The sequence below is a fragment of the Lithobates pipiens genome, unplaced genomic scaffold (assembly GCF_037356315.1).
Source record: "Lithobates pipiens isolate NorthernLeopardFrog02 unplaced genomic scaffold, aLitPip1_a1.2 Scaffold_1, whole genome shotgun sequence".
Classification (NCBI taxonomy): domain Eukaryota; kingdom Metazoa; phylum Chordata; class Amphibia; order Anura; family Ranidae; genus Lithobates; species Lithobates pipiens.
This window is the reverse complement of record NW_027507685.1, coordinates 195,852,435-195,866,217: the sequence shown is the minus strand read 5'-3', so window position 1 is coordinate 195,866,217 and position 13,783 is coordinate 195,852,435. Positions and strand designations below refer to the sequence as shown.

The following is a 13,783-nucleotide window of genomic DNA, read 5'->3' as shown; positions in this document are numbered from 1 at the left end:
GCGGGAGCACCGGTAACAGCGGCGAAAGGCGGTGGGAGGGGGGGACGTCCCCTCCCGCTCCTCCGGCATAACAGTCGAGCGGCTTTTAGCCGCATCGGTTGTTATGCCTGGATAGACAATCGCCTGCTGCAAAAAACGGTGCGGGCATCATCCCGGTATAACCCCCGGAAGCCGAGTACGCATATCTGCGTACGCTCGGCGGGAAAGGGTTAACCTTCATTAGCGTAGCTTTAACTTTACTCTATGTTTTACATTGGTGTATGCATCTGATGTATGCATCATCCCCAGGACTTCAGCCAGATAGCCCTCCTGGCTTCATTAATTAATGCTGTAGACCTGGCTGAGAATCTAACAGACTCTGTGGACGCATCCGCTATATAGGCTACTGCCTTATTTAGTGTTGGTAAAGCATCCAAAATCTCTTCCCTGGGAGTATCTGACTCCAGAAGAGCGCGGAGCTGTTTAAGCCATAAATCAAACATACGCTCCATGCATGTAGTGGCTAGAGCTGGCTTAAAGATAGCGGAGCAGGCTTCCCTTTCTTTTTTTCAATGCCCTTCCGCCTTTCTGTTCATTGGCTCCTTTAGGGTGCCTGAGTCCTCAAAGGAAAGCTCTGAACCCTTTCAAACGTTAGATAGGGAAGCGTCCAGTCTGGGGCACTTTTCCCACAACATTGTATTTTGCTCTTTGAAGAGAAACCTTCTTTTCAAATTCTTAGGGAAGAACACTACCCTTTTCCGGTTTCTTCCATACCAGAAGTACTGTCTCTTTCTAGGGACGTATGTACCGGAAAGGTTCTGCTCTGCTTAGGCTGAAGGTCTGCATATAAAACGGTCATGTACAGACAACTCCTGGTCTTCCATCTCCAGGGTGTCGTATATAGCCTTTAATAGTTCCTCGGTTTCCTCTGCAGGAAAAAGGGATCTTTGAACCTTTGATGAGCTTGTCTATACAGTCCTGACATGCACTTTTCTTCCACCCATAAGGCATTTTCTGGGTGTCTTTGTTTTGCTCTCTGGGCTCATGGGCTTTGTCCTAAATTGAATGAAATGACAAACGCCAGCACATTGCTTCCACTGAAGACAATACCCGTAAAAAAAACACCCTGAGGATAACAAAAATTCTAATCTAAGAACCTTTTTAAAAGTACCCACCACCTAAGCAACAAAAAACAGGCTCTGGAAGAAAACACCACACCCCCTGTGCCCCCCATAGGAGGATAAGAAAAGGGAAGGAGCAGTCTGCCCCCTATTTTCTTACCTTAGGGCCTGAATCAACGAATGGCACCTCCAGACCTGCTTCCATGGATCCTGGCATCTCCATGCTCCTGGAAGCCTTCAACGCCATCTTGCTATTTTGGCCCTTATATAAGGAGGTGTGGAAAATCCAAGGCGGTGCTGTGGATCTGACGCCGCCCGCCGGCGCAGCCCTGTTATCCCCAGCTAGACTTCACTGGGAGTACCAAGATGGCTGCCACTGGACTTCCTGCCATGTCACTTCCTGTCACCCAGTCCTGGAAGTTACCTCATCACTCTGCGCCCCCAGAATGAACCAGATGCTGGGGAGAGGGAAGCCCTGCACATGGAGATCTTCGTAAACAGCAGAAAAAGAGGTACATGGAGGATGCGTAGGCCTGCGCCTCCAATAGGAGCACACCCTGCTGTGCCATTTCAGATGGACCCACTGGATCACCTCCTCCACTCCTCACAGGTACCTCACTGAGGCTACAACTCAATTGGGAGAGGGGGTCCCTTACCTTCACCCCAGACCGCTCTATCAGGTCATTCAGTAGCCCAAACTGACTCATACCCCAAGAGTACTACCCCTGTTTGTCCTGGGTATGGACGTCGGGAGGCCCCTGCCACCTAGCACGAAGGCCGGAAAAATAACAAACATCTGTTTGGAGTTCCTGTCTGGCGGGAGGAGACACAAATACTGAGGGGCTAAGGCATGTGTGCTGCTTTTATGATGTGGATCATGTGTTTCCTGTGCTAGGTGGGAGATGCATATCTCTCTGTAAGCCGTCCTGGAAGATGACTTGGAAAAAGGGGTCTTGACCGGCTCACGTATATATACTGTGGCACACTGGCACCGCTGGGGGAAAACCCATACGGATACATCTTCCCCATTAAGAGCTGCCAGAGGGGGCCGCACGTGGGGGTGCCAAAAGTCAGGCAGACTTAGAAAGAAGTTTTGACTCAAGTTTAGACTCAAAATCCGCCCTTCTATGTGCTAGTCCGTCAGACTTTTGAAATGAACGGACTTGCCCACACACAGAGAAAAGTCCATTCATTTTGAACGTGGCTCCAGGTAGACGGGACTAGCGAAGGAAGTGAATGTCGCCGCTTCCATCGGCGAGATTGACACCTTGCTAGCCCCATCACCTGATATGGACTTAAAGGGGAAGCCCTATGCTTAAAAAACAATGTGGGGGTCCCCCCAAAGTCCATATCAGACCCTTATTCGAGCACGCAGTCTGGCCGGTTAGGAAAGGGGGTGGGGATGAGCGAGCGCCCCCCCCTCCTGAGCCATACCAGGCCGCGTGCCCTCAACGTGGGGGGGTGCTTTGGGGAAGGGGGCCATGCGGCCCCCCATCCCAAAGCACCTTGTCCCCATGTTGATGAGAAGGGCCTCTTTCTGACAACCCTGGCCGTTGGTTTTCAGGGTTGGTTGACAAGACCCCCGAAGAGTGGGACAAGAACCCGAAGTCGGAAGAAGACCCCCGGATGGCAGCAACGAAGAAGAAAGCCGGGCTCCTCCACTAGTAAAAGCAGAAGATAGCAGAGGAGTACGGCGAGAAGACCCTCCAAGACAGAAGAAGAGAAGACCACTGGAGCTGTCCAATAAATTATTTTAAAAACTTGTGTTGTGTGTTTTTTTTTATTTACAATTTTTTTCACCAGGTGAATGGGTAGGGGTACATCGTACCCCATACTCATTCACATAGGGTGGGGGCCGGTATCTGGGGGCCCCCTTATTAAAGGGGGCTCCTGGATTCCGATAAGCCCCCCCGCCTGCAGCCCCCGACAACCAAGGCCAGGGTTGTTGGGAAGAGGCCCTTGTCCTCATCAACCTGGGGACAAGGTGCTTTGGGGTGGGGGGCCGCAGGGCCCCCCTTACCCAAAGCTCCCCCCCATGTTGAGGGCACACGGCCTGGTATGGCTCGGTGCTCGCTCGTCCCCACCCCCTTTCCTGACCGGCCTGCATGCTCGGATAAAGGTCAGATATGGACTTTGGGGGGACCCCCACGCCGTTTTTTCGGCGTAGGGCTTCCCCTTTAAGTCCATACCAGGTGACAGGGCTAGTGAAGTGTCAATCATGCCGATGGAGGCAGCGAAATTCACTTCCTTTGCTAGTCCCATCTACTTGGAGCCGCGTTCAAAATGAATGGACTTTTCTCCATTTGTGGGCAAGTCCGTTCATTTCAAAAGTCCGTCGGATTTTCCGCCAGACCTAGTCCGCTGGAAAAGTCTGGTGGTGTGGGGGCATGTCCGCTCCTTCGGAAAGTCCGGCAGACCTCCGCTGCAAAGCCCGACGGTTTGTCCTCGGGAGAGTCCGATCGCGCGTAAGCGGTAAAAGAGTTTGATCAGATGCTTTCATCACCAAAATCAATAACAAACATAATATATTTTATAGCAATTATTCCCATGATTATATGAAAAATGCTCACATCAATTTGGTGGATCAGAGGACGTCCATTTAGCAACGCCTGGGGGTGGGCACAAAGCCACCCACCACACCTGGTAGGACATTGCCATGGGCAGCAAAGGGATCTGAGAGGCAGGGAGAGGCCACTCAGTATAAAGAGATACATACATTTAAAGCTAGGTACAAATAAAATAGGCCTAATTACTGATATTGTAGGGCAGGAACATCAGAGCTAAGGATACTAGCAGATCACAAGCAGATTAATAGACAATATCATCTCCCCAGCAACCTGAAATCGGGAAAATTACAAAATAAACAACAACATATCCCAAACCATAGGCATGGATGTGAACATTATAAGGAACAAAACCAATGAAAAATACTAAAAATCCCCACATTGCACCTAATAGGATACTTATGCCAATCATTATTAAGGAACAAGAGATCAACCAATGGTCAGTGATTGTGTTCATATAGTTAGTCCAGAGTCCATTAGACAACAACATTTTGAACAAATAAATGTAATATATGTAATTAAAGGGTAACTGATGGGGTAGGGTTAACATTACATATATTCAGTCACAAAGGCCCACACAGATACCTCTACAAAACAGCATATGAAAATTTTCAGATGACTCACCTGCCAGTACACTGTGCTACCACACCATGCTGCCCACCAATCCACACATTTTCACAATTGAGGCAGGCCCTAATATACCGTCTCCCATATTGAGCCTATAAAGTCCGGTTCTTTTAAGCGGTGCTTTAGATAGCCAGCCATTTACACGTTGTAAAAAAGTCTCAAACATGTGGTATCCCCATACTCGGAAGGCATAGCAGAATATGTTTTGGGGTGTATTTGTAAATATATCCATGCTGTGAGAAATAACTTAAAATGACAACTTTGTGAAAAAAAAAACATTTTATTTAATTTCCTACATTTTCCAAAAAATCATGACACAAAAAAAAAACAATTACAACTTCCAAAAACTCAACATGCCTCTTAATACGTTGGACTGTTTACTTTCCAAAAAGGCGTCATTTGTACCATCCTGGAATTTTAGAGCCTCAAAAATGAGATAGGCTGTCAGTACCTCCAGGACTGATCAATCTTAAAATATATATACCATGGTTTGTAGACTCTATAAAACTTTCAAAAAACTAAATAAGATACACCGATTTTGGGTTATTTTTTTTACCAAATAAAAAGTAGCAGAATACATTTGCCCTAAATTTATAAAATATTATTTATTTACATAATTTTCAGTAATTTTTCATTCATATAAGCAAAAAAATTTAAAACCCAGTGATTATTAAATACTACCAAAAGAAAGATCTAATTTTTTTTTTTATATATATATATAACAATTTAATTTGTCATTCAAAGTTGAGAGCACTGAAATCTGAAAATTGACCTGAAAGTGTCTGGACTTCAAGTGGTTCAATAAACACATACTACATAATGTTAGTTGGTGGTAAAGCAGTGTTTTACGAAATAACTACTTAAATGAATGAAACAAATAAATCTATGATTACAGTAAAAACAAACATAAAAGCAAAAACTTAAAAATGACCAAAACCTGACTAAGGCTAGGGTTTTCAAATCAGATAGATCACATTTAGTTTGCTAAATAACTATGTGTCATAAATATTTGCCATGTTTTTGTTCATAAAATAATGTTTTCATCTTTCCTAGCCTCTTTAATATCTGTTTGCCTCCAAAAATCTATCAACCCTGTTACAGTTTTACTTTGGTGAATACAGCACAAAATGTAAGCACACTGTTTGTTGGCATAGTTCCTTGCAGCAGAACTTAGATGCACACAGGAAGGGGGCACCATCCCTTAGATTAAATGAGTTGTCACCTTAAGAAGAGAAAGTGTAATCAGTGGGGGCCCGTCCATTAAGGGTGCACCGGCGCCACCCCCCACCCATACCTGTGGCCCCCTGATCTACACGGAGGGCATCGGAAGCATGGATTCCAATGGCCAGGGTGTGTTTTTTTGAAGCCTGGGGATTAGAGCCAGAGTCTCTAACAGGCTTCAACCCAGTTGTGTGACAGTATCAAAACCCAGTTGCTGCCCACCACCCATAGGAGCCTGCAAGGGGGTAAGTCCTGGGGGGGGGGGGGGGGGTTTGCCGCAGATCAACCAACTGGGGGGGTGTTTGTTGCTGCCCCCCCCAAAAAAAAAAAAAAAAAAGCAGCCGCCACTTGCACTGAGTGCAATAGAAAAAATTGTGCTATGTGCTAAAACATATACCATAAATATATCCTGAATATCACAGTCGCACTCAAATGTAAAAAATGCAAATGGTGCATATAATATCATCTAAACCTGTTGCACTGAGAATAAAACAATAAACACCTATACAGATGCATGATCTAGTGATCTATAATCTATGTATGCAAAGTATTAACAGCATAAGTAAAAAAGTTCTCCCAAATACATTCATAAATATCCAAAAATGTATGACATTCAAGGTGTGCAAAGTATTAACATCATGAGTGAAAAAAGCCAAAAGTCCATTCAAAAATATCCATAATACACCTGTGACTCCCTCTACCTCCTAACACACAGCCTCTTACTGACGCTGAAAACCAAGGTATAAGTGGTTCCCCCTTCATATACTGCTACAAGTTATCTGCTGATGAATCCCAATAGCCCTTAACAGAACTCTCCTTGATTGGATGGTGTGAATCAACAAAAGCTCATGTGTTGCCTCTCAGCCCTTGTACACACGATCGGAAATGTGTGTGGTCTGCATCGGACTGTTTCCGTCGGAATATCCGTCGGACCAAATTTTCCAACTTGCCGGAAATATTTTCTGACAAAATGCTCCGATCGGACATACTCCGGTCATGTGTAGAGAATTCCAATCGGACAAAGTGCCATGCATGCTCAGATCAAATTCCTACATCAAAGCGATTCGCTACTAGCCTGAACATAGTCCCGTTGTAACGAAATAACGTCATCACGTTCTGAACGATCGGATTTTCCGACAACTTCGTCCGACCGTGTGTATGCAACAGTTTCAGACAAAATCCGACGGATTTGGTTGTCGGAATCTCCGACCGTGTGTACAAGGGTAAAGACTCACCTGATGGCCATTCATTAACTTTCCTGTCATGCAAATAGCATTTACCCAGGAAATAAAACTTTCTGGTAACCACACACCATGCCAAGTCATGTGTCAAACAAATGGTAGCAGCCTCGGCTTGCTCCATCTAGGCAATCCCCATGCATTTCACCCCACCCCAGGGCTTAATATTTGATTAAGCTCCGGCGGCAGGACAAAACACATTGGGGGCATAACATAGATGGAGCGAGCTGAGGCTGCTACTATTTTTTGACACCTGACTTGGCATGTTCTGTGGTTACTGGAAGGTTTTCTATGCGTTTACAGCAGGGGTCTCCAAACTTTCTAAACAAGTGGCCAGTTTGTTGTCTTTAAAACATATATCCTGGCGTCCAGTGGGATTAAACAGTACCCTATGTTTAGTGTCAGTGGGGGGGGGGGGCGAGAACCAGTGCTCCATTGTTGGTGTCAATGGAAAGAATTCTGGCCCATTGTTGATGTCAGTGGGAGGAATTGTGCCCTTTTGTTGGTATCGGTGGGTGGAATAGTGCCCCACTGTGGGTGTCAGTAGGAGGAATAGTGGCCTGTCATTGGTATCACTGGAAGGAATTCTGCCTCATCGTTGGGGTCAATGGAAGGAATTGTGCTCACCATTGGTGTGAGTGGGAGGAATTGTGCCCTTTGGATGGTGTCAGTGGTAGGAACAGTACCCCATTGTTGATGTCAGTGACAGGAATGATGCCCCATTGTTTGTACCAGTGGAATGGAATGGTGACCCAAGGGCCGGATAATTGCAAGCAGAGGGCCGAATCTGGCCCTAGGGCTACAGTTTGGTGACCGCTGGCTTACAGAGTACTCTGAGTTAGGATGGACTTTCTTCCAGTCTGCATGCTTTGTTGAAACCTGTTGAATAGGACCAGGGTAGCCTATGTAGAGATCCAAAGCTGCATGTAGGTTGAATGTTTCTTTTTGGGAGTGTTGTGTTGGCAATAATATGTCATAGTTTGAACTAAATAACAATTTACTCTACATACAGTAGAAAATAATTATTTACAGTATCACTAATACTTCAAGTGCAATGTTAAAACAAACCTGCTTATTTCAATTTGTATGAAGAGATGAATGGTTAGAACCTCTGCCAGGTTTTTACTTTTGTTTGTGTCCTTAGTGGGGAGAGTCCCACTTCCTCTCAGGACAGGTAGTGATAGCAAATCTCTCCAAAGCAGATAGAGAAAAGAGAAAAGAACATAATTTTAATAGAGTGAGGAAGGGTTAGATTTTTTTGGAAAATGTTATTATTGCATGTGGTCATAGGCACAGGAAGTAAGGCAACTCCTCTCAGTAGTGATACAGACTGAAATGAAACCTGACATACATTTTGTCCCACTCTATCCAAAACTAGCTGGAGTAAGGATTTAATCTCCAACTGTCAGAGCTATACATCCTTCAGAAACCACTTAGCTATTTGATGAACGACATGATATCTTGGACCCTGCTTTATGACTGCACATGCTTTACAGTAGTGATATGGCCATCCCTCACCTATCTTTACATAGTATCGGGATCTCCATTTGAAATACTTTTGGTACTTCACATCATCTTTGTCCAACTCCAGAAGATAATCGGCCAGCTCCTTTGGACTTGAAAAATCATCAACATGAATGAAGGCATCTCCTGGGACAAACTGCTCATAGTTCTTACGGGACGCCCCCAATACAACTGGAACAGCCCATGAACCAAAAGCATTTGACCAAAGCTTCTCAGTGATATAGTCTCTATACATGGAATTTTCAAAAGACAAATAAAATTTGTACTGAGATATTGTTGGGTGGAAATCTTTATTGCTCAGTGGCATGTGCCTTGCTCCATAAACATCTATTGGAATATGTTTATTCAGCTCTTCGTAATAAGCAATGCGACGAACACCAGGATACCACTTGCTGACCACCCAAGATACCAGCTTGGACTTCTTGGGAATGGAGAAGTTTTGAGGCTCTTTCATTGTTTCTATTTGGCCATATGGGATAAAAATATCCGAATCCTGACGGAATGTCATAGTTGCATTGAACAAGTTGTCCATCATCTCCAAGTTTGTAATAATCATTGGAGGTTCTAAGTTAAGCCACACCCATCGCTGGAAAGAAGGTCTTTGCTGTTGAGGTAATGCATATTTATTCCCTATATCTGCATGATGTATAATAACGGCATCGGCAATACCATATAGACTCCTGTCTGTTGAAAGCTTGCATCCAGGAAAACCAAATTCTGTACACTTGTCTAATGCAAACTGCTGCCCCCATGGCCAGTTCCAAACCAGAACAATAGTGTCTTTTGGTGTTGCCGTTGAATTTGGTTTCACTGATGTCTTGTACTGGACCTCATTGTCTTGCTTATGTATAATTTCTCGACATTCTGAATTATAATGAACAAAGTCTGACCGATACCAGAAGAATGAAAAGAGAAAAAAAATTATCAATACGAGAAACAGGATTATGTGTTGCTGACTGATTGATGCCGAAATCATCTTTCATCTGTGGAGAAATTAAAAAGCAACACATTACTTTTCAAGCTTGTACCATTATTCTGTTTAAACAAAGAAAAGTGCTAGATCTACTATTTTACCACAATTATGTTAAAGTGGATGTAAACTCAAATTGAATGACATTTAGCTTGCTAAATTATTATGTATCATAAAAATTGCCCCTTTAAAAAAAAAAAATGTTTTGGCCCTTTTTTTAAGCCTTTTGTTGCATCTCAATGCCCTTTCTCTGCAACGCTATTCCACATGTTATCTATTACTAACCAGCCCGTGAGCTCTAAAACAACATCAGAATCCATATATTGACTTGTAATTTAGATTTTTTAAATCTTTAACCCAGAACATGATTTAGTTTTTTTCTATGGGCATTGCTGGCAGATCATCTTTCTTTCATTTTAGACTGCAAACGCATTTGGGCATGGGTCTAATTCCTGCTGCTTTAATTATTTCAATATGTGTTTTTTTTATATGGCCAGATTTTCCTTCATGAGCTTACTAAAGCCCCATACACACTATCAGATTATCTGCTGAGTTTTTCCTTCAGATTTACCAAAACCATGTAGTAGAAGGGCCTGCTTGATTGCATACACATTGAAACTCCTAAGGTTTGTCCTCCTATTATATGGTTTTGGTAAATCTGAAGGAAAAACTCAGCAGATAATCTGATAGTGTGTATGGGGCTTTAGATATACTAGATCAGGAGTCCTCAAACTTTTGAAACCGGGGCCAGTTCATGATCTCTCAGACTGTTGGGGGCCGGACTACAGTTTAAAAAAAAATATGAACAAATTCCTTTACACACGTTATTTGTAGTGCAAGAAAAACAGGAAAAACTATACAATATTTAAAATAAAGAACAATTTTAATCAACATAAACTTTATATTTCACAGACTCCCCTCATCACAAACCCTTCCCCATCACAGTCCCCCCCATCACAGAACCCCTGCCCATCACAGATCCCCCCCCCACAATCACAGACTCCTATCCATCACAGATCCCTTTCCATCACAGATCCCCCCCCATCACAAATATCCCACATAACAGATCCCCCCCCCATCACAAACTCCTCTCCATCACAAAGCCCCCAAATAACAGACCCCCCCATCACAGTTCACAGTTGTCACCTTATGTCAGGAGTCAGCACAGGAGATGACCAGATACATATAGCTACACAAGGAAACTGGAACCAAACAATGTGTAATGAAGTAAATTTATTATGAGCCCTTCTACACTGGGGCTGTAGCGGTAAAACTCAGCCAGTTTTAATCGGCTTTGGTGCCGCTATTTGGGTGGGAGCGGGGTGCTTTTAACCCCTAGAATAGTTTAAAAAAGGGTTAAAAGTGCCCGTGAAGCACCACTGTCGGAGCGCTTTGCAGGCGCTTCAGCAGCCCTGCCCATGCATTCCAATGGGCAGGGGCCATGGAGGAGCTGTGTATACACCACTCGCAAACCGCCCTAAAGATGCTGCTTGCAGGACTTTTTTTTTTTTTTAACACCCTGTAAGCGCACCGCCCCAGTGTGAAAGCACTGGAACACATCAGATGAGGCATTTTTCAGGCGTTTTACAGGAGCTATTTTTAGCGCCAAAGCGCCTGAAGAATGCCTCAGTGTGAAAGGGGTGTACCCCAATGGTTGCCCTGACAGTGCAAGTCCTCTGACACCTCTGGCACTCTGGGTTCCAACATCCTCGTTGTAACAAAAAGTACTTATGCCACATACACATGAACGGACTATCTGGTGGACTTGGTCCGGGGGATCAGAGTCCACCGGAGCCCACACACGGGCAGATTGTCCGGCGGACCAGAGTCCGCCGCATAGTCCGATCGTGTGTATGTGGCATAAGTGCTTTTTGTTACAACGAGGATGTTTTTCTTTCCAAAAGTCCGGCGGACTTAGAAGTTTTGACTCAAAATTGTCCGCCGGATTCGGCAGTCCGGCAGACAATCCGCCCATCTGTGTGCTAGTCCGCCGGACTTTTGAAATGAATGGACTTGCCCACACGGAGAAAAGTCCGTCCTTTTCAACGTGGCTCCAGGTAGACAGGACTAGGGAATGAAGTCAATGTCGCCGCCTCCATCGCGAGATTGACACCTCGGTAGCCCTGTCACCTGGTATGGATTTAAAGGGGAACCTCTACGCCAAAAAAACGGCTTGGGGGTCCCCCCAAAGCCCATAGCAGACCCTTATCTGAGCACGCAGCCCGTTCGGTCAGGAAAGGGGGTGGGGACAAGCGAGCACCCCCTCCCCGAGCCATACCAGGCCCTCAAAATGGGGGGTGCTCCCCATGTTGATGAGGACAAGGGCCTCTTCCCAACAACCCTGGCCGTTGGTTGTCGGGGGATCTGCGGATGGGGGCTTATCGGAATCCGGGAGCCCCCTTTAATAAGGGGGCCCCCAGATTCCGGCCCCCTACCCTATGTGAATGAGTATGGGGTACGATGTTCCCCTACCCATTCACCTGGTGAAAAAAGTGTAAATAAAAAAAACACAACACAAGTTTTTTAAATAATTTATTAGACAGCTCCGGTGGACTTCTTACGTCTTGGGGGGTCTTCTCGCCATCTTTCTTCATTGTCGCCGCCGCCGTCCGGGGGTCTTCTTCTTGTCCCACTCTTCAGTTCTTCTTGCTGGGCCTCCGCTATCTTCTTCTAGCTCTTTTATTAGTGTTGGCCCGGTCTTCTGTCGCTGCCGCCGCCACCTTCTTCTTCCTTGCGATGTTGACACAACGCTCTCTCTGGACGCAATGGCAGGGGCACCTTGTGTGGTGACTTATATAGGGACAAGGGGCGGGGTCACCGGGTGATGCCCCCGCCCCTTATGCTGTCACAGTCCCAGAGGATGCGGGGACTGTGACATCATAAGGGGCAGGGACATCACCCGGTGACCCCGCCCCGTATCCCTATATAAGTCGCCACACAAGGTGCCCCTGCCATTGCAGCCAGAGAGAGCATCGGGTCAACATCGCAAGGAAGAAGAAGAAGAGAAGAAGGCGATGACAGAAGACCCGGCCAACGCTAGTAAAAGAGCTATAAGAAGATAGCGGAGGCCCGGCAAGAAGAACCGAAGAGCGGGACAAGACCTCCAAAGAGCGGGACAAGACCGAAGTCGGAAGAAGACCCCCAGACGGCGGCGAAGAAGAAAGCTGGGCTCCTCCGCTAGTAAAAGAGCTAGCAAAAGAGCAGAAGATAGCGGAGGAGTCCGGCGAGAAGACCCCATCAAGACGGAAGAAGACCACTGAAGCTTGTGTTGTGTTTTAGGGTGGAGGGCCATTCTCTGGGGGCTCCCTTATTAAAGGGGGATTCCGATAAGCCCCCCCCCTTCCCCAAAGCACCCCCCATGTTGAGGGCACGCGGCCTGGTACGGCTCGGGGGGGGGCGCGCTTGTCCCCACCCCCTTTGCTGACCGGCCGGGCTGCGTGCTTGGATAAGGGTCTGCTATGGACTTTGGGGGGACCCCCCACGCCATTTCGGCGTAGGGGTTAACCTTTAAATCCATACCAGGTGACGAGGCTAGCGAGGTGTCAATCTCGCGGATGGAGGCGGCGACATTGACCTCCTGACCTAGTCCGCCGGAAAAGTCCGGTCGTGTGTGGGCAGGTCCGCTCGTTCGGAAAGTCCGGCGGACCTCCGCTGCAAAGTCTGGAGGGTTGTCCACTGGACTAAGTCCACCGGATAATCCAATCGTGTGTATGCAGCATTTGGAACACACAGACAAGTAAGGCAGTTGTATCTTAATTTGCTGACAGATTTTTAGAAATGGATAAACTCAGTAATTTACAAATGACACTGGCTAAAGATTTGCTGTGACAAATAACCCTGACAGCAGAAACAGCCAAAAGAATAATAATTGAGGGAAAGATAAAACAAACACATATATTAAACCAACAAACTCTGCTTGGATTGAGCCCTATGGGTTCAGGCGGAAGGAGGGCAGAGGAATGACCAGATTTGTGTCAGACCACTTACCTCTATTCTGACACCACAGTCCCAAAGAAGCCTACAGGTTTAGTCATAGGCAAGTCTCTTTGGGAGCTTTATATTCTGCCTCATTTAAAGTAGTTGTAAATGCAGAAGGTTTTTTTCATCTTAATGCACTCTATGCATTAAAATAAAAAGCATTCTGTGTGCACCAGCCTCCCTAATACTTACCTGAGCTCCATCTCGATCCAGCGGTGTTGCACGTGAGACTCAGCTTTCCAGGTGCCTTCCGTCTCATTGACTGAGACAGCAGCGAAGCGCCATGGATGCCTGCTGCTGTTAAAGGCAGTAAGCCAATGAGGCGAGAGAGAGAGAGAGAGAGAGAGGGTGGGGCCAGGCCATGGCTCTGTGTCTGAATGGACATAGGGAGCTTTAGCTCGGCTGTCCCCATAGCAAGCTGCTTGCTGTGGGGGCACTCAAGAGCGAGAGGCCAGACGTGCTAGCAAGGAACCCAAGAAGAGGAGGATCTGGGCTGCTCTGTGCATAACCATTACACAGCAGGCAAGTATGACTTTTTTTGTTAAAAATAACAAAAAAAAA

The 13,783-nt window shown here is 45.9% G+C and overlaps 1 protein-coding gene across 8 annotated transcripts in view; it reads right to left on the bottom strand.

Annotated features, from left to right (window-relative positions):
* Positions 1-4,557: 4,557 nt before the first annotated feature.
* LOC143981679 (3-galactosyl-N-acetylglucosaminide 4-alpha-L-fucosyltransferase FUT3-like) overlaps positions 4,558-13,783 on the bottom strand; it is a 146,927-nt gene continuing 137,701 nt past the window's right edge. For all 8 annotated transcript variants that reach the window (XM_077479732.1, XM_077479721.1, XM_077479689.1 and 5 more), the window contains one exon: positions 4,558-9,257. In XM_077479732.1, coding sequence (XP_077335858.1) covers positions 8,162-9,250 — 1,089 coding nt within the window. In that variant the 5' untranslated portion in view covers positions 9,251-9,257 and the 3' untranslated portion in view covers positions 4,558-8,161. The remainder of the gene's footprint in view (positions 9,258-13,783) is intronic.